Source organism: Hyaena hyaena, unplaced genomic scaffold, assembly GCF_003009895.1.
Source record: "Hyaena hyaena isolate Hyena2069 unplaced genomic scaffold, ASM300989v1 scaffold_21, whole genome shotgun sequence".
NCBI lineage: Eukaryota > Metazoa > Chordata > Mammalia > Carnivora > Hyaenidae > Hyaena > Hyaena hyaena.
In genome coordinates this window covers 2,774,782-2,793,790 of record NW_024080653.1, presented here as the reverse complement: position 1 = coordinate 2,793,790, position 19,009 = coordinate 2,774,782, and the positions used below count along the sequence as shown (strand labels likewise).

General features: G+C 53.5%; 1 protein-coding gene across 4 annotated transcripts in view; it reads right to left on the bottom strand.

The window, feature by feature from the left end:
* TNRC6C (trinucleotide repeat containing adaptor 6C) overlaps positions 1 to 19,009 on the bottom strand; it is an 88,633-nt gene that overhangs the window by 41,759 nt on the left and 27,865 nt on the right. For 2 of the 4 annotated variants that reach the window (XM_039226593.1, XM_039226597.1), the window contains one exon: positions 5,025 to 7,616. In XM_039226593.1, coding sequence (XP_039082524.1) covers positions 5,025 to 7,398 — 2,374 coding nt within the window. In that variant the 5' untranslated portion in view covers positions 7,399 to 7,616. Of the gene's footprint in view, positions 1 to 5,024; positions 7,617 to 19,009 lie in introns of those variants that run through there. The other 2 variants (XM_039226595.1, XM_039226596.1) reach the window with 1 other exon arrangement.

Genomic DNA, 19,009 nt, shown 5'->3' with positions numbered 1-19,009 from the left:
AGAGACGTCGCTGTGAGCGCAGGCGTGGTACAGAGCCCCGTCACACGTTGCCACCGCTGAGCCCGGCAGTTTCTGCACGAGGGTGGACTGCACGGAAGACGCCGCCTCCCCTCCTGTCCGTCTCCGTTAGCAGGCACGACAAGCTCCCCACGGCTCCCACGCTCTTGCTCCGGCACCACGACCCTGACGGCCGCAGGGGAGACGGGGGATGCGCAAACCGCCGCTATGGTTGCACGGAGCGCCTTCCCCTTCTTTCCCACTCGGTGATAATACGTGCAACTTGTTAAAGAAAAATCACCTACAGATATTTTCCATGCAGAAGAGAACGATTTGGGCTCTTCATACTACGCAAGAGCATCCTTATCGGGGCAGAGCTCTCAGTCTGTCTCCGACACCTGGTAAAAGTAGTCCTAAGGGTAATCACACACCAGAGGGGAAAAATCCCTAACGCGACACGGTTCCAACATCCGTGGGTCGTTTCAGACCCAGGGTCGCAGGAACGGCAGCGGGCAAGGCGGGTACGCACACCCGGGACCTCACCACGCACGCGCCCTCCATCAGCCACTTTCCATCCGCAAACTGAGGCCCGCGGCCGCGAGCTTACAGGAGAGGGTGTGCGCAGAGGCACCGCGTGTGGCCTCCAGCAGGGTTGGACCCCAGGGCCCAGGGGCGTGCTGCGGCAGGAGCTCTTCCAGAAGACCCGGAGCAGAACGAGGTGGCACCGACACTGAGACTCCAACTGTGACCCGTGAGGAGGGGTGAGAGTCCCAGAGGGCTTGGGTGGGTGGGAGAGGACAGTTGTTGTGGTTGTTGTTTGTAGTTTTCTTAAGTAAATGCAACGCCACACATGGGACTCGAGCTCACAACCCTGAGACCAAGAGTCACACGGGCTACTCGCGGAGCCGGCCCGGCGCCCATGACGGCTATTTTTAAGCACCGGTTCTTCTCAGACTACAAATATCTGCTCGGAGGCTAATCGCCGTGCAGACACTGTGACGTAGTGCGTCCCCTCTGCCCCCAGGCTGCACGACGCCTCCACGTCGGTATCCTCCCGTTTCCGGCATCAGTTCTCTTGCTTCTTTCTCGCTTCTCCTCACCCCTTCAAGTTCTTTATATAACATGTAAAAGCACTTAGCAATGTCAGTCATGTCCTAGAAAGAAACAGGAGTCCCAAACTCCAACGGCCCAGAGAGCCAGCCGGTTCTGTACACAGGCCCCGTGAAAAGATCCTACGCACAGCAGGGTGACCATGCCAGGGGCCCAGGCCTCAGCGGGGGAGGCCTTGCTCAGGCCTCCCAGGCGGCCACTCGAGCCAACTGCTGCCGTCTGGATCCAACGTGTCAGGCCTTCCGGGATTTCAAGGGGCCACAGATCTGGAAACTTATATAAAACGTTTTCACTATAAATGTTGATTCATATGAAAAATGGGGGCTGACAAGGGCACATTTGTGGACGCAGTGCCGTCCGCAGCCCACCGGGTGTCTGACCTTCCATTCGGGGCACAGGCGTGTCTGCAGAGGCTACAACAGTCTTGAGCTCCATACAGGATTCCCGGTACGGCGGCTCAGAGAAGTAAGAGTGTGTCGCTGAGGACCCTCAGGAGGCTGTGGAGGTCACATCCGGCGGGTCAACCGGCGCGGGGAGGGGTCTGGAGGGCAGGGGGTTTGGATTGAACGCAGAAGGGAAGGCAGCCCTCCTTCCCTCCAGCTGCTCGGTTGGTGCTTACAGCGAAGACCAAACAGCTGCTCACGTGCCCGGCTGCCCTGCACGAGAGGACGGTCTCTGCCCCCCGCACCCCTGCCCGGCTTCTTCCTCTGCACCACCAACACCCTGCATACACGCTGGCCAGTCCACACGCCTGGGCCCTCCTTCTCAGCCTGCACCCCCACCAGGACAGCGTTCTGCCTGTTCTGTTTGCTGCTGTCCCCCAAAACCAGAGCGCTACCCGGCGCACAGTGGGTCCTAGTAAACACACGTTGGGTAGACAAATGTTCATCTACTGTGAAACTGTGACCTCCGGGTCCCCCATGCTGCCCAGCAGCTCTTTGGGGACCCCTGCTCAGCCCTCTGCTCAATCTCCTACGTGGGCGAACGCGAACCTCGCCTCTGTTCACACTTGTGCCCATGCCCGGCCCGTCTGCACTTGAGGCTGGGTTCCTTGATACTCTCAGAGAAAAAGAGTCCCGGAAGGCGTCTGTCACCCTCTGGTCACAGACATCCGCCTCCTCCCGGCTGGACACAGGGAGCTCCTCCCTTTCCGTCTATTCTCCCTCTCTACTGGCTCCTTTAACAGGCTCTGAGCTCTACCGTCTGAACAAAACCTCTCCTGACCTTGGCCTCTCCTCTGCCATGCTCCCACAGCTGTGCCTCTTGCCCAAGCTGTGGCCGGGACCGGCTTCTACAACCATCCTCTGCCACTTCTCCACGGGGCGGATGCAGCCCGCTGTGCTCCAGGGTGAGTCGGTGAGTGACGTGCTTGCCGGCCCGCTGGCCAGAGCTCTGACCCTGTGCTCAGCTTTCGTCCTTGCGTCCACACCCGGTTTCCAAGCTTTGCTGCCGCCTCTGTGTCACTGGCCGCCACCGTCCCAGTCCAGGCCACTATCACCATCAAGACACTGGCCGAGCTTGGCTCTTCCTCGTCAGCTCTGCTTCCCACTTTATTTTGTAGCTGGAACGATTCTACAAGTAAGTTTGATCATTCAATCTGTAAAACGTCTCACCAACCTCTCGGAAACCTCCGGCCACAACTGGGCTCCTCCAGGGGCCTGAGAGGCTGTGGCCCCTCTCCAGCTTCTCTCTGTGTGGCCTTCCTGTCACCCCACCGCTTACCCCACCACAGACCCCTCTAAACATCTTCATGCTGCTCATGCATGCCGCCCTCCCCGGGCGCAGGCCCCCCCACAAGACACTCCTCTGCACTCTGACCCAAGGTCTGTGCACCCCCAACCCCTTGTGACTAAAACCCTGGCTAGGTGCCGTCCTACATGTCATACTTTCCTGCTCAGGACAATCGGGCACCACGCTGTACTAGTCTTTCTGTCCACATGGAGGTTCAAAGAGGGCGGAGCGCCCATCTTCCACGCCTGGCACACAACAGTGCCCTACGATGTATTTCCAATGACCATATGTCAAATAATAAGGATAAAGGTACTAGTTCTAGAAGCACTGACGTAGATGGGTATGCGAGCATGGTGCCTGGTGGGGGCGGGGCACCAGTGATTCTCCATTCATATCTGTTTCAATGGTGTTTGGTGGGCAGAGCAATCTTTTTTAAACCCACATCTCTGCATATGACGGAGCCAACAGGCACTGAGCATCCATCCTATGGCCTCTACGAGCCTTCCTCTGTCACAGAGGCTCACGGTTAAAACGTGTCACTTTCCAGACTCCCTTGTGTCGGATTCTGGATGCAAGTTCCGTGGAGAAAGGACTCTGTCTTATCATTAGTGCTGTCTTCATGGCATGTTTATAAAAACTTAGGGAGGGTACAAAACTGGATAGAAAAACCGATATATGCTGATTACAGAATCGGGATACAAAAAGGTCCCAACAGCCTAGGGGACTGGAATCCAAAGTTTACTGGGGGCAAAGTTCTACACTGGGGACGAAGGGGCCAAGTGCACAAGGAATAGTCCTGAGCAAGGAAGGGCTTCATTAATGAAAGAAATATTGCAAATTTTACAGCTGAATTTAGGAAGAATAATGGGACACGGCTCCAAAAGGCTACACGAAACGTAGAGCGCATCACGAGGCGTGGGACTCTTAGGAGGGAAGTTAGTCTCACCTAATTCTGCGCTCCTTCAAGCCACACGTGTAAAGCAGTGACATCAGTTCTGGGCTCAAAGACCCTCCTCGCCAGCTACAGCTTTTCCAGAAGACGACAAAAAGGAATTTAAAACCAGGACTACGAGGAGGAGCGGTGAGGAGCCAGGAAGACGGCCCGGAGCACGGGTGGACGGAGCGGGCGAGGGGCTGCCGCTGCAGTTCTGCGGTGAACAGGCGCAGCCGCAGGGCGACAGCACACAAGCAACTACAGAAACTAGGGGAGGCTGGCGGCGGCGCTAAGAAGACAGGACAGCCAGAGCAGCAGGAGGGAAGCGCCCCCCACCCCCGCCCGGTACCGTGTGGGGGCCCTGGCGGAGAGGAGGGGGAAGCCTGAGCACGGGGCCCTGACCTGGACCGCGCTCTCCTCCTGGGTCTTCTGTGCCTGGGGGCTCTGTGATCTGAGGGCCCAGCTCTCACTCGCCACGCAGGCGGACCCCGCGCCACGTGCTGACATCTTAGTTAGGAGGCGGCGCTGCAGCCCGCTCCCGGCACAAAGCCCGGCTGGACCTTATCTGGATCCCACGCGGTGCAGTGTGGGCCGCGTGTTCATCCTGTCACGAGTCACGCTCCCTGGTGGAGGACTCCGGTCGGGGACTTCGTCCTGTCCAGCGCAGTCCTTGCACAAAGCAGGAACTCTAAACCCAACGTTTAGTCTAATTTTAGGACTTTTCTTCCGACTGGAATCACAACGCGCCTTGTACTGTACAACGCCACTCGTGCCCCGCGAACGATTTTATTTTGGCACCAACCACATATCGGGAATGTCTGCAGAGCTCTGAAGCTACCGGCGAGCAGGGTCCCCGCGGACCCACGTTGCCAGAGGCCCCGGCGATTGGTCCCCCAGCCCACAAGCACTTCTGACCGAGGCGGGGCTCGAGGACGACCGGCCCATCCCATAAGGAAATGCCAGCTAACACAATGGGCCCCAGTCTTTTCCCGAAGACGGCGTACTTCTTCCCTACTCTCCCTAACGCCGCAAGTGCCGAGGACCTTTCTCTTGGGAACTAGTACCTAGCTCTTGGAGAATCCCACTGCATTTATTCTCCGGGGATAACACGTAAGTACAATGCTACAGGGCAAGGGGCACTCAAATCAACGTCCGTGGCTACGTAAAACCACCACCGGGGATACGTTTACACGTGTCATAAGAACGAATGACTCTGTGCACCTTCTGGAGCTACCTACAGTGCCTGCCATACCTGGGCCGAGCAGCGGCGATCGACTCAGCTGGGCGCTGGCCTGGTGCGACGGCGGCGTCTCGACCGCGTCCGTGCTGCTGCTCGTGGTGGTGGCGGCGGCCGTGGTGCTGCTCTGCACGCCCGGGTTGTTTCTGTCCCACATGTTTACAGTTTTATTATTGTAGTTGCTCGGGTCACCCCAAGCTGAGGTACCATCATCGATTTCCATTTTGCGCCGGATGGATGGTGGAGAAGGCTCCTCCCAGCCCGTGGCCTCACTGCTGTCTTTCTGTTTGACAGGGACCGGACCCCCAACCCACCCGGTCCCTGTCTGTTTAACGGAAGCGGCTCCTCCCCAGTTACTCACATTGCTGTCTTGGGGTTTGCCCGCCCAGTTCTGTTGGGGGCCAGGTTTTAAAGACTCTCCCCAGTTTGTCCCTGGATTCACCTTGGCGTTTGTGCCATTAGCCCAGCCACTGGGCCCAGACCTGGCAGCGTCGTTCCAACCAGACCCTGACCGGTTGCCATCGGCATCCCATCCAGAGCCATTTTTCTTCCCGTCCCCCAAGTGTCCGAGGACAGACGACGAGTCCGCCCAGTCTCCCCCTCCTGCGCTCCAGGCCGGGCTGGATTTCTGTCCGTCTCCCCAGGTTTGAGACCTGGGTTTCTGAGGCTCCCCCCAGGCGGGTGACTTGTCCTCCTGGCCTCCGGTCCCACTCCAGGTGTGGCCGCTCTTGGCGGCGGCAGCAGCATTTGTAACAGCAGGAGAGCTTATCGAGTCCCCCCACACCCCCGGGCCATTCGGCGCCTTGTTGCTGCTGTCCCCCCAGCCTGTGCTGGCCGGCGCGGCAGCAGGCGGGGAGCTGACCCACCCGGACACCGAAGAGGTATTTGTACTGCTCACGATGGACCCATCACTCTTCGCCCCTGAGTGTGAAGGCTGAGGAGCCGCACAGCCCCAGGCCTCTGTCCCATTGTCATTCTTCCTCTCGGACCTCGGGGACTCTTCAAATTCCCAGGCAGTGTTTTGCTTCACCGGAGTCTGTCCCCAGCCAGTATTAGACAGGACTCTGGGGTCAAGATCGTTCCTTGGCAATTGGATGTGCCCTTGGTCTAGAATCCCTTTGTCTCGCCTTCGGCCTTCGGCCCCTTCCCTCCCAGAGCCCCCTTCGCTGTGACTGCCGGAACCATCGCTACTTCCTTCGCTTGCCGTGGTTCCAGAAGACGCGGCTTTGGCCCACGAGTTCATGTGCTCACTGCCGGGCTGCGGGGCAGGGCTCTGGCTGCTGCCGCCCGGGCCGTCCCACCCCGCCGATCCCTTCCCGCTGCCGTCACCGCTGGAATGCTGGTTTGGGGGCTTTCCCCATTCCCCGTTCACCCCGTTGGAGGTGCTTCGGCTGGGGTGGCCCCAAGCCCCCGAGTGGATGTGACTAACGCTGCTGTTGCTGCCGCCGCCCCGTCCCCAGGCAAGGAGTCCAGGGCCGGCAGGAGGGCCCGAGTCCCAGGCGTTTCCCCCACTTCCTTCCTTCTGCGCAGCGCTGCTGGATCCGTTCTGCTTAGTGCTCAACGCCGAGTTCACAGTGTCTCCACTCCCCTGACTGAACCCAGAACTGCTACTTCCTGCGGCGGGGTTGCCCGGGGACAGGCCCCACACCGAACTGCTGAGTCCTTCGCCGCCGCTGCCCCCGCCTTGAGAAACCGAAGATCCGTTAGCACCAGGCAGGCCTTGCAGGTGGGGCGGGATGATGGCCCCCATACCAACAGCCATGCCCCAGTTTGGCAGTCCATTTGCCTGCATTGCATTGACAGGGTTTGGTGAAGAGTTCATGGGGTTAGTGTTATTTGGTCCATCAGTGTTAAGGTTCTGAGGTTGTACGCTGAAAGACACATTCTGAGAAGCGGGCGTCTGTGGTTCTGTGCTCTCGGGCGGCAGTAAGTTTCCCCAAGCACCTAAAGTGCCCGGCGGGTTCCCGTTCTGGTTGCCCGCACTCTGACCTATGGCACTGACCGGACTGCAAATACTGGAAGGGTTGCCTGTCGCCACAGTTCCTTCGTGTCCGAGTACAGGCCAGGCAGCTGGGTTGGCATTAGGGTTAAGGTTAAGGTTGATGCCGGCACTGGGGTTGGAAGCAGCCCAGCAATTCTGACCTCTCCCGTCCCCGATCGCACTGTCCATCTTTCCATCCCCACCGCCGAGGGAGCTGTGGGCTGGGCCCGAGCCGGGGCCCGTGGCTACGCCCCACACCCGGGCTGCGTTTCCATGAGCGGCTGCGCCCCCTGCCCCAAGGGCGCTCTGGTTAGAAGGGCTTTGGACGAGCGCACCATTGGTGCCGTCGCTGCCATCTGTCTTCTTGGCACGCCCCGCGAAGGTGCCCTGGGCGCCCCCTGTAGCCATGCTACTGTTCTCTGAGCCGCACTTGGAGGCAGAGTCAGTGTCTGTACTGCATTCTGAGGCAGATTCCGTCTCTGCCCCGGTGACGGAAGGCCACGCCTCCTCGTCAGTCCTGTCGACGATCACTTTATCCCAGCCGCAGCCGGCTTCGCTTCCGTGAGTGGGCTGCTGCCCCCAGCGGGAGCCGTCATAGCGATCTGCCAATCCACCGTGACTGAGATCTGAAAAAGAGGAAACACACTCAGAATTAGATCTTCCGCACAGGGGTCAACGAATCCACGGTTAGCTAGTCTCTGGGGGAAGCTCCTCAGTCCCAGCGCCGATTCCGAACGAGGGCTGCTACACAATGACTGAAAGAAAAAAGTCATTTGTCTTCATAGTAAGTCGCCATTTGAAAAGGGGCTAAGGTCCCCAACAGCGTGTTCGCTCTTACCACTACACCACATTGTCACCCCCCAGAGGAAGCTCCCAGGGCCCGTGAGTGCACGAGCGGCTCTGGAAGTGCCCGTAGTCAAAGGGAGTGCGTAACTGGGATGTGGCACGTTGGACCTTGGTGACCGTGGCACCCCTAAGCCTACGTAGACACTGGAAATGCCGGGGACGACATGTCCACACGGAGTCCTGAGTACAGCCTGTCGTTCTCTTCGAGACCTCCAGCCGGAGCTAGAGCGGAGTCCAGAGGCCACACAGCTCATTTAGTAGAAAACGACTGGAAATACAGTGTGAAATTGTAGGACAGAACCAATATTTTGGGGGTGGGGAGAGAGAGAAGAGGCATTAGAAAATGCTATCTTGTTTTCAAGGGGACCTAGGGTTAGTTACACTATTAATTTATATGCATGATGACGTTCATACCACTTATCTATTATGACCAGCAATTATGGTTTATCATTGTTTCCTCTGCGTTAATCACAACAAATAAGAAGTCTCTAAGGATTCCTTCCACCCTTGCTTTCCATTTCCTTAACTTACAGTCTTCACACTGGAGACCCTCCAGAATCATTTCATACGGCATCTTCCTATATTGCATTTGTATCATTTCACTCTTGGTGAAATGGTTTTAAAGAAGCATTTAAAGGTGTGATGCTTTTTAAAAATTTTTTTTTAAAACTTATTTCTGAGAGAAAGAGAGAGAGAGAGAGAGAGAGAGACAGCATGAGCAGGGGAAGGTCAGAGAGAGAGGGAGACACAGAATCTGAAACAGGCTCCAGGCTCTGAGCTGTCAGCACAGATCCTGACGCGGGGCTCGAAACCATGAACTGGGAAATCATGACCTGAGCTGAAGTCAGATGCTTAACCAACTGAGCCACCCAGGCGCTCCTAAACTATTTTTTTAAAAAATGTTTATTTACTTTGAGAGAGAGAGTGAGCGTGGGAGGGGCAGAGAGAGGGAGAGAAAGAATCCCAAGCTGACTCCAAGCTGTCAGCACAGAGCCTGACGCAGGGCTCGATCTCACAAACCGTGAGCTCACCAGAGCTGAAATCAAGTCAGACGCTTAACGGACTGAGCCAACCAGGCGACTGTCTGCAACCCTGGTTTGTCACAATTTCCCCCACTGGTTTTTGCATGTGCTACAAAAACTAGCTTTTGTAATAACCAATTCAAAGAGATGAATGAGCTTCTAGTCATTTAACAAGGAAATGAGACCAAGTTAAAAGACAGATTATCGCTTATCAGCAAATCTCTCACCATTCACTCTTGCATCGGTCCTGCTTCCTTCAGGGACAGGATATACCAGGGGGCAGACCACTCCCTTCTTGCCCGGGAAGGCCCTCACCGCGACCCACACCTAGAAGCCAGGACGCACACAACCTGGCTTCCAAGGCATTCTCTGCGAGACCTGGAATACCTTCTGAGTGCATCATACCATTTTTTTCTATCGCATAACGGTCACAGTGTAAAAGAATCAGCTCTCTTAATGGTCTAGGGGGGTTTGTGTGAAATGCTTTTTTGACAACTGCTCAGCCCTCAATCTGATGCACTCACGCTCAGTTATACATCAGGTTTGAAAAATATGTTTGCATCCTCGTTGGTAAGAAAGAGCATCACAAGCCAGTGGAAAAGGAGAGACTAGCTAATAAATGCTGTTGGGACAACTGGCCAGCCATATGGAAAAAATATGAGTAGATCCCCACTTTCTTTCATATGTGAAAATAAGTTCTAGATGGATTAAATACCTAGTTATGAAAAGTAAAACTTTTTTTTTTTAATTTTTTTTTTAAATGTTTTATTTATTTCTAGGAGAGAGAGAGAGAGAGAGAGCGAGCGTGAGCAGGAGAGGGTCAGAGAGAGAAGGAGTCACAGACTCCGAAACAGGCTCCAGGCTCTGAGCTGGCAGTCAGCACAGAGCCCGACGCGGGGCTCGAACCCACGAACCGCGAGATCATGACCTAAGCGAAAGTCGGACGCTTAACCGACTAAGCCACCCAGGCGCCCCGAAAAGTAAAACTTTTAAAAAGATACTTATTTTGAGAGAGTGAGACAGAGCAAGAGAGTGAGCAAGCAAGCAACGCAAACGGGAGAGGGGCAGAGAAAGGGAGAGAAGGAGTCCCAAGCAGGCTTTGCGCTGTCAGCACAGAGTCTGATATAGGTCTCGATCTCACAAAGCATGAGATCGTGACCCATGCCAAGATTAAGAATCAGAGGCTTTACTGACTGAGCCACCCAGGTGCCCCAGTAAAACTTTTTTAAGCTCGGTAAGGAAATACAGGAGGCTGTCTCTATGACCTGGGGCTCTCATCTTCTGAGAGCTGATATATTTGGCTATGTTAATATTGAAAACACTTGTATGACAGAAGATATCATATAAAGGAAGCTTAAAAACAAGCCACAGACAGGAAGAAAAGAGAACAGATAAAGGATGATTATCAGAATAAAGAACTAAACTAAGAAAACCACCAGCATCCCGACATAAATGAGAAAGGGAAGAGACCATTTAGAGGAGGCCCTGACAGCTGCTAAAATGAAATAACCAACCTCATCAATAGTCAAGAAACGCACTTGAACACCATGAGACACCACTTTACACTTTAGTCACTTTACACAAAAACACAAGGACTGATTGCTTTCGGGGAGACGAGAATGGGATGGAGCAACGTCCATCACATTCCTATAATAGAGATCTGAAGCAAATACGGCAAAAGATTACATTAAATCTGTACTGTGGATACAGTGATATTTTCTGTACACTTTCTTCTAAAAATAATTCAAAAAATTAAAAACAAATTAAACACTTAGGGGCGCCTGGGTGGCTCAGTTGGTTGAGGGTCTGACACTTGGTTTCAGCTCAGGTTATGATCCCAGGGTCGTGGGATCGAGCCCTGAGTCGTGCTCCGTGCTGATCGTGGAGTCTGCTTCAGATTCTCCCTCTGCCCCTCCTCTGCTTACGGGCACACACCCTCTCTCTCTCTCTAAATAAAAACAAAACAAAAAAATTAAATGCTTAATTGTGCTGTCAAATGAAGTGACATAGCTGATCCCCCAGAGGAGCGGCCAGTGTCTGGGGACACTAGGAACGCAACGGAAAGCTCAAGCCTTTACTGTTTGAAAACTGGTCTCACTTACGCGCGCAAGCAGATTCAGGGCGATGGAAGTGCCAGTCTGGTCACTGACTCAGGTCCAGTTCTGGAGTGGAGTTCCTTGGGTGCATGGATGTGTCTTTTCAGGTTTACGGCCACCATGCCCGCCCCAGGGCGGGTGCCGATAACAGTCTCCTGGACACACCTAAGAACACGTGCAGACCAGCGAACCCAAGTCCCAGCTAAAGCCGCTAGTTACCCCAACAACGTGAGGCCCCTTCACTCCACAAAGACCAAGACCGACTCCATAATCCCTATGGTTCTCAGCCCCAAGCTGGATGATGTGTAGAACTGACAACCACCACACACACAGACACCCCCACACACACACCCACGTACCACGCGCCGTGGGTGGCACATTCAATGTCAAGCACAGCATCAAAGCGAAGATTTCTTGTGGTAAAACATACATTTCCCATCTTACCCCTTTGAGCGTGCAGTGCAGTGGCTTGATGCACACTCATCCTGTACAAACGAGGCTGCGTACCTGCTCCACACTGGCTCCCCCTTCCGCCGGCCCGCCCCCTGCGCCCAGGCTCTGGTAACCACTACTCTACTTTCGGTCTCTGGGACTCTGACCGTTCCATGAACTTCCTGTAAACGGAATTTGTACGACATCTGTCCTTTGTGTCTGGCTTATTTCATTCAGTGCAATGTCTTCGAGGTTCATCTGCGTTGCAGCAGGTGTCAGAATGTCCTTTTTTTTAATGTTTACTTTTGAGAGAGAGAGAGAGAGAGAGAGAGAGAGAGAGACAGAGTTTGAGTAGGGGAGAGGCAGAGAGAGAGAGAGGGAAGCAGGCTCCAGGCTTTGAGCTGTCCGCACAGAGCCTGACACGGGGCTCAAACTCATGAACCGTGAGACAGAGACCGTGGCCTTAGCCAAAGTCAGACATTTAACCAACTCAGCCCACCCAGGGGCCCCGAGAATTCCCTTCCTCTTTAAGGCCAAATCATACCCCACGGTGTGTATACACATTTTGTTTACCCACTCATCCATCCGTGGACAATTTGGGTTGTTTCTACCTTTTGGCTACAGTGAAAAATGCTGCTATAAGTACGAGTGTACAAATATCTGTTCCGGTCCCTCTTCAATCTGTGTGGGTACATACCCAGAAGTGATGCCCCTGGATCATAGGGTGAATCTATGTTTAATTTTTTTTAATGTTTTTAAATTTGTTTGAGAGAGAGAGAGAGAGAGAGAGAGAGACAGAGTGCGCGTGTGTGAGCGCATGAGCAGGGGAGAGGCAGAGAGAGAAACAGAAACACAGAATCTGAAGCAGGCTCCAGGCTCTGAGCTATCAGCACAGAGCCCAACGCGGGGCCTGAACTCATGAACTGCGAGATCATGACCTGAGCGGAAGTTGGTCGCTTAACCGACTGAGCCCCCTAGGTGCCCCTGTGTAGAATTTTCTGAGGAGCCGCCATGCTGTCTTCCACAGCGGCTGCACCATTTCAACTGTTTCCACCAGCAAAGCACAAGGGCTCCATTTGCTCCACACCCTTGACAACACTTGTTTTCTTCTGTTTGAAAAACCACCATCTTAATGGATGTGAAGTATTTCACTGGGGTTTGGATTTGCATCTCTTTAATGATTAGGAATGTTGAACTTCTTTTCACATGTAAAGATATTTTTATAGTTAAATGTACTTATTCTGTTCAAAATAAAGAGTCAAAGACAAAGAGCTACGCTGTCTGAAAATAAAACACCACAAAACCCAGTGCATCTTCAATAAACACTGAGGAGCAATTCCAACATATGCCGTCCTGTTACTCAGATGATTTTGTTTTGGAATTTTCTATAAATATTTATAATCAAAATATGAAACTGTAAATAATAAGTATGAATACAAGAATGAGCCAAAACATTTAATTTTAGACCTTATGAGATGACAAAATATAAGGGCAATGTTGCTGTTTATGAGAAAAATAAACAAATGTAGGTCTTTACATTTGCTAACGTTAAGTAAGAAAAAGCAATTTATAAACTTCTCTGCGAGGTGGGAAGAGGCTAAGGCTGATGAACACTTACATCCTGTACTTTCACAGGTAGTGCTTTGCCTTTAGTGTTTTACAAGACCAACGAAGGTCCAAGGACCAAAGGCTGATGCTGGATTTAAGGAGATAATCACGTGAGAAAAATAATTCTTTTCATTTACAAAAATGAAAAAAGCTCAAATTTTGGACTCCATCCCGTCCTCCCCCCCGGTCATCAGGGTAAAAAAGCCATGATCGCACCGCGGCACACCCGGGGTACCAGGGGTGCCGGGGGAACAAGTGCGCCCATCTTTGGAAGAAACGGTCGCCACGATGATACAGGTCCCGCTGGCGCTCCCTCTGCCCCGGGCAGGGTCGGGGGTGGAGAGCTCCAGAAGGCAGAGCAGCGAGGTCTCGGTAGGAAGGAAAGTCACTTCTACAAGAGAGGGGCCGGAGCGAGTCTTGCCTGTGAGTTTACGTGGGAGTCTCTCTAGAAAGTTCCATTTAAAAATGATCTCAGGGTTGTGAGTTCGAGCCCCACGTTGGGTACAGAGATGACATAAAATGAATAAATAAATTAAAACTTAAAGAAGAAAAAAGAGAGAAACAAAACCTCCCTGTGGACGTCCCTCGGCCAAGCTCCCCATCTCTCGGCTGGGTCATGGTCACAGCCCCCAGCAGCCCCGCGAAGCCGCCCTGCTACGCCACGTGTGCTTTCCGGGCGGCCCCCCAGCACCTCGCGAACACGTGCCACAACCCTTCAAAGGGCTCCTAACATAAAGACTGAAGTCTGTTAGCACCCACTCAGCTTGGTGCTCTCATGGGAGCCTAGTTCACACCATCCCTTCCCCTGCTCTGTGCTCAAGCCAGGTCCTCGAGGCACCGGCCGCACTCTGCTGCCCACTGATAGGGCCTCATGAAGCTGTCCCCGACCCGGGCTCCATGCCTACCCTCCTCGCCTATCCCAGCTTTGCGGACATTTCAGCTGAGTGGCTTTCTCCCTGCCACCGGGGCCCTCGGACACAGTCAGCTTAACAGTCTGTCCTTTTCATTCACGTAGACCAGGGGCTGGCAAACGCTTTCTGTGAAGGGCCAGAGAGTAAATATTTTAGGCTTTGCGAGCCATAGGGTTTCTGCAACAAGCTCTCCGCTGGGTCACTGTGGTGCGAAAGCCGTCGGGGGTAATATGTAAGTGGAGTGTGGCTGGGTCCCAACAAAACTTTATTTACAAAAGCAGGTGGCAGGCTGCATTTGGCCTGCAGGCCACGGCTTGCCAAGCCCTGATTTAGGTGGGAAGTACCCCGGAGCGCCTCCCACGTGCGTCACGCTGGGACACGGCGCCGAACCAGCCGGACAGGCTCCTTCTCACACGGAGCGCACATCTCGGTGTGCGTTATCTGTCGTGTGACAGCCTGTCTCTCCTTCTAGGCTGTAAACTCTGCCCACGCAAGGACGGCCTGTTTTTTCCCTTGCGTGCTCAGGAGAGCATCTGACAAGATTCTAATTGGCAGTGGAAAAGTTTAGCTCAAGTTCACATTTACAAAAAGTTGTAACTCACATGAGAAATCTACTACAGAAACGGTTTCCTTCGAAGACGGGTCCTAGAGCCCTAGAAGCTCATCTGCAGCAACAGCGTTCTACTTAAAGTACACCGCTGGGCAGCGTATGCCTCCCCCAGGGTCCCGGAGAAGCTGCGGGCTCCGGGGCACCTCGTGGCCTGGCACGCCTCCCGTCCCCATGTCGGCCTGGGCTGCAGCTGCTGACATTTAACGCCTGGCCTGCCATCACTGGGCTCGCTGCTCCTCCTCCTCCCTCCCAAGTTCAGCTGCCCTTCCGCTTCTTGCTTCTGGTTCTTCAACAAGTTTATCAGAATAAACTAGGGGCTCCAAAAATTAATCCAGTGGCAGCACATGGAGACAGACAGTACATAAAAAGTAGATAAGAATAAACAGAAGGTATTCTTGTGTTATTCTAGCACTTAAAAGCTCTCTTTCGAAAGGCAGGTTCTAGGTATTTCCCTGAAAGTTATGAATGCAAAAGTAAATAAAAAAAAAATAGGGGTGCCTGGGTGGCTCAGTCAGTTAAGCATCCGACTCTTTTTTAAAAATTTCATTTAAAAAGTTTATTTATTTATTTTGGGGGTGATGGTGGGAGAACCCCAAGCAGGCTCCACACTGTCAGTGCAGAGCCCGATGTGGGGCTTGATCTCACGAACTGTAAGATAATGACCTGAGCCAAAATCAAGTCGGATGCTTAACCGACTGAGCCACCCAGGCACCCTGAGGGTCCAACTTCCATGTAGAGCATGGAACCTGCTTGAGATTCTTAGTCTTTCTTTTTCTCTTTCTCTGTCTGTCTCGCCCTTCCTCCCTTCCCCTCTCCCCAGCTTGCATGCTCTCTTGCTCAAAAAAAAAAAAAAAATGCCAGGGGCGATACATCATACTGAGCTATTATTTTACTATCAAAAACAATTTTGAAGTGGTGGATCCTATCATTTGACTTTTCATTTGTGGAAATGGGCATCAACAAACACAGATGGGGTGCCAGGTTGGCTCAGTTGGTGGGGCATGAGATTCTCATCTTGGGGTTGTGAGTTCAAGCCCCACAGTGGGCATAGAGATTACTAAAAATATAAAACTTAAGAAAATACACAGAATTCCACTGCTTTATATATAAGGCATTACTGGGGCAATGGGTAAAATTTAAATGTATTAAATTCAGATACCCTAGATAATGGCATTATACCAAAGTTAAATGTCCTAGATTTGTTGTTACACTGCGGCTGAATAAGAGAACATCTGTGCAGCCAGGAGCTCTTTAAGGGCCATGATGTCTGCGCTCTTCTTCCAAATGCTGCTCCAACAAAACTACAGACGAGCACGTGTGGGAAACGAGGCACACGTGGGACGGCGACGTGAATCCACAGAGCAAAGGTTAGGAAAGTGCTCCTCCTGGACCCTTTCTGTCAACCATAAATAGAAGTTCTCATTTTCTGCCCATCAGCAAGCTGGGGACACTCAGCCTCTTGTCAAAGGTACCCGAGTCTCCGAGTGCCGGTGAGTGGGCAGGAGGGGCCGGGAATCCGGACGGCACTGGAGATGGCGGCCTTGGGCCCCCGTTTCCCCAGGGGCCGGTGGGGCTGTGAAAGCCTCAGTGGGCACACACGAGCTGACCTGGTGCAAAGCACGGAGTGCCGGAAGGAAGGACCGCGGCCTTCAGACAGGCCTTTCCGGCGGGTGAGGCCCCCCACCAGCGCCCCGGGAGAAGGCGCCGGCCACCGTGGGACCTGGCACCCAGGCCTGGGTCGTCAGTACAGGAGGCAGACACACATCAGGCTGTAGAGCACACTTCAGAATTAGAACACTGGGATTTCCTCCTTACCTGTCATATTACACAACAACAAACAAGTGCTAATTTCCCCCCATCCTCCACTCTGGCTGCCGTGGTTGAGGCTGAGATGGTGACGACACTACCCGGAGGCCCTGCCGCCGGAGCCGGGGAGATGGAGTGGTGGCTCGCGGGCAGAGTTAAGAGGACCTCGCCAAAGAGCGCACGTGCGGGGAGCGGGAGAGGAGGATTCGAGCGTGAAGTCCAGTTCGGGGGTTTGGGCGCTGAGCTCGGGCGCACTGGAGTAAGAGCAGCTCTGAGCAGCGGGGAGGAGGGAGGGGGATGGCGGGGGCAGACTCAGCGGGGAGGAGGGAGGGGGATGGCGGGGGCAGACTCAGCCTGGGAGTCTGGGGTGCTTGCGAGACGCCAGGCAGGCCCGCCCCCAAAGTCCTGGGAGAAATCCGCCAGAAGCTCAGATGTGCGCAGTCCAGCTCAGCGGCACGGGACACGCCTCTGTCCCCTCCGCATCTGCGTGGACTGGGGCACCGCTGCAGGTGCTTCATCTGGCCCCGTAACAGGCCATCACTGCCACTCCCGTCCCCTCTCCGTGCCCGTCAGCCTCCTCCGAGCCCAGCGGCGGCCGTGTCTCTGTGTCTAACAGGCACCGAGAGACCTCGGCGCCATCCACGAGCAGGACCCCTTTCCTCAGGAGCCAGAACGTGTCTGCGAGTGGTGCGCGCCGGGAGGCAAGCGCTCGTGACTCAGACACGTGCGGAGGGAGCGCTCTGGAACTAGAGTGAGCAGCGGGGAGGGGCAGAGAAGAGCGAGAAGGCCGGGGGAGACAGTACGAGGATGGGAGAGATGAAAGCAGATGAAGAAATGTGTCGGAGAAGCGACTTTGAAGAGCATTTCGGAGAACGGCGTGCACCTGTGCTCCCGCACGGAGGAGACAAAGGCCATGGCCTGCTCGGTCCTCAGTGCTGCCCGGAAACGCCTGCAGCCACTTTGCAGCGAGGGTCCTTGTCCTCGACACGGCAAAGGCTGGTGTCTTCACGGGCGCAGCTCTTTGGAGGGGCTGAAAACGAGGCTAACAAGTTAACATGCTACTCATTTATCAATGGTGTTATTACTTCCTATGTAAGCTGCTAAACAGTTTCTTTTTTTTTAATGTTGATTTTTGAGACAGAGAGAGAGAGAGAGAGAGAGAGCGCACGCGCAGAGGAGGGGCAGACACAAAATCAGAAGCAGCTCCAGGCTCTGAGCTGTCAGCACAGAGCCCAACGCGGGACTCCAACTCCCGAACCACAAGATCATGACCTGAGCTGAATACTCAACCAACTGAGCCACCCAGGTGCCTCTCAAAATGCTTTCTACTTAAACATTTTTAGTTGTGATGAAAACAGTAGATAAGGAAAAAAACCCCAGAAAGGGACAATTATTATGATGATTTTCACTGTAATTAAACTTTCAGACCTTCAAATTAACATAAGCAGTTACCTAAGAAAAGTACTTTTGTGGCACTATTTAAATACATAAAAACCAAGACGTTTGGGATGAAGGATAACAATTCCTCTACACTGTGGTGCTACACTTCTGAATTTTGGCCCTATTTCCTTGGTGCTCCCAGTTCTGGTACATTCTCAGTGCCCCAGGAGCGTTCTTGTGTAAAAAAAAAAATTTTTTTTTTTTAAAATTTTTGAGAGAGACAGAGACACAGTGTGAGCAGGGGAGAAAGGGAGCTGCAGAATCTAAAGCAGGTCCAGGCTGGGAGCTGTCAGCACAGAGCCCGGGTGGGGCTTGAACTCAAACCGTGAGATGGTGACCTGAGCCAAAGTTGAGACACTTAACCAACTGAGCCACCAAGGTGCCCCATCCCCAGAGCGTTCTCTCAAACGCCTCTCTGTGCAGGGCAGGCCCCATACCATGTCCCCATGCCACCCCCGTCACGGCATCCTCAGCCATCGTTCCCTGACACGCTCCCATCCAGCTGCCTACGCCCGCTTCACAGGCCCACCGGACAGACTTATGGGGACTTGTCAGATGAGTGGACCTAGTGTCTTCAGAAGAGGGTCTCGTGCCATGACAGAGGCGGGCGCAGGACACCCAGGCTCTGTTGCTTGCTTTACTTTTCCTTATTCTGCTCATATCTTGTTTTGTCATTTCTTTTTCCTGCTCAAGAAGTTTTACAAGGAGAATCCCTACATCCTATTACTTCAATATTAAAAAAAAACAATGGTTTGAACATAAAACCATTATGTTTCAAACATAAAAACGTGTTTAAAAGCCTGAAAAGTCTCAAAAACTAAAAAGCAAAAAGTTATGATTTTAATGCAATGGTAACAGTTTTCGAATCTAGACTCAAGGTGTTTTGCAAACAGTGCTCGCCACGGCCTTTTTCACGCAGTGCTGACGGCGGCATCAGCACCCAAACACACGCAGCGTAACCAGCACATGGCAGAGTGACACCCCGAGCCCCCTGGGAACTGAGGCCGAACCCCCTCCCCACTCAGACGCCTCCGAAGTCTTCTGCGGGTCTCTGAGGAGCACAGTGAGCAGCTCTGTTCCCGGGGGTCTGTGCACCCCCCCGCCCCCCGTCCTCCGCTGTCACCACCACCTTCACCACTAGCACTGACACCTCCAGCACCGCTGCCACCACCGTCACACACTCTTTCTTTTTGTTTTTTAGAGACACAGGGAGAGAGCATGTGTGTGCACAGCGGGGGGGGGGGGGGG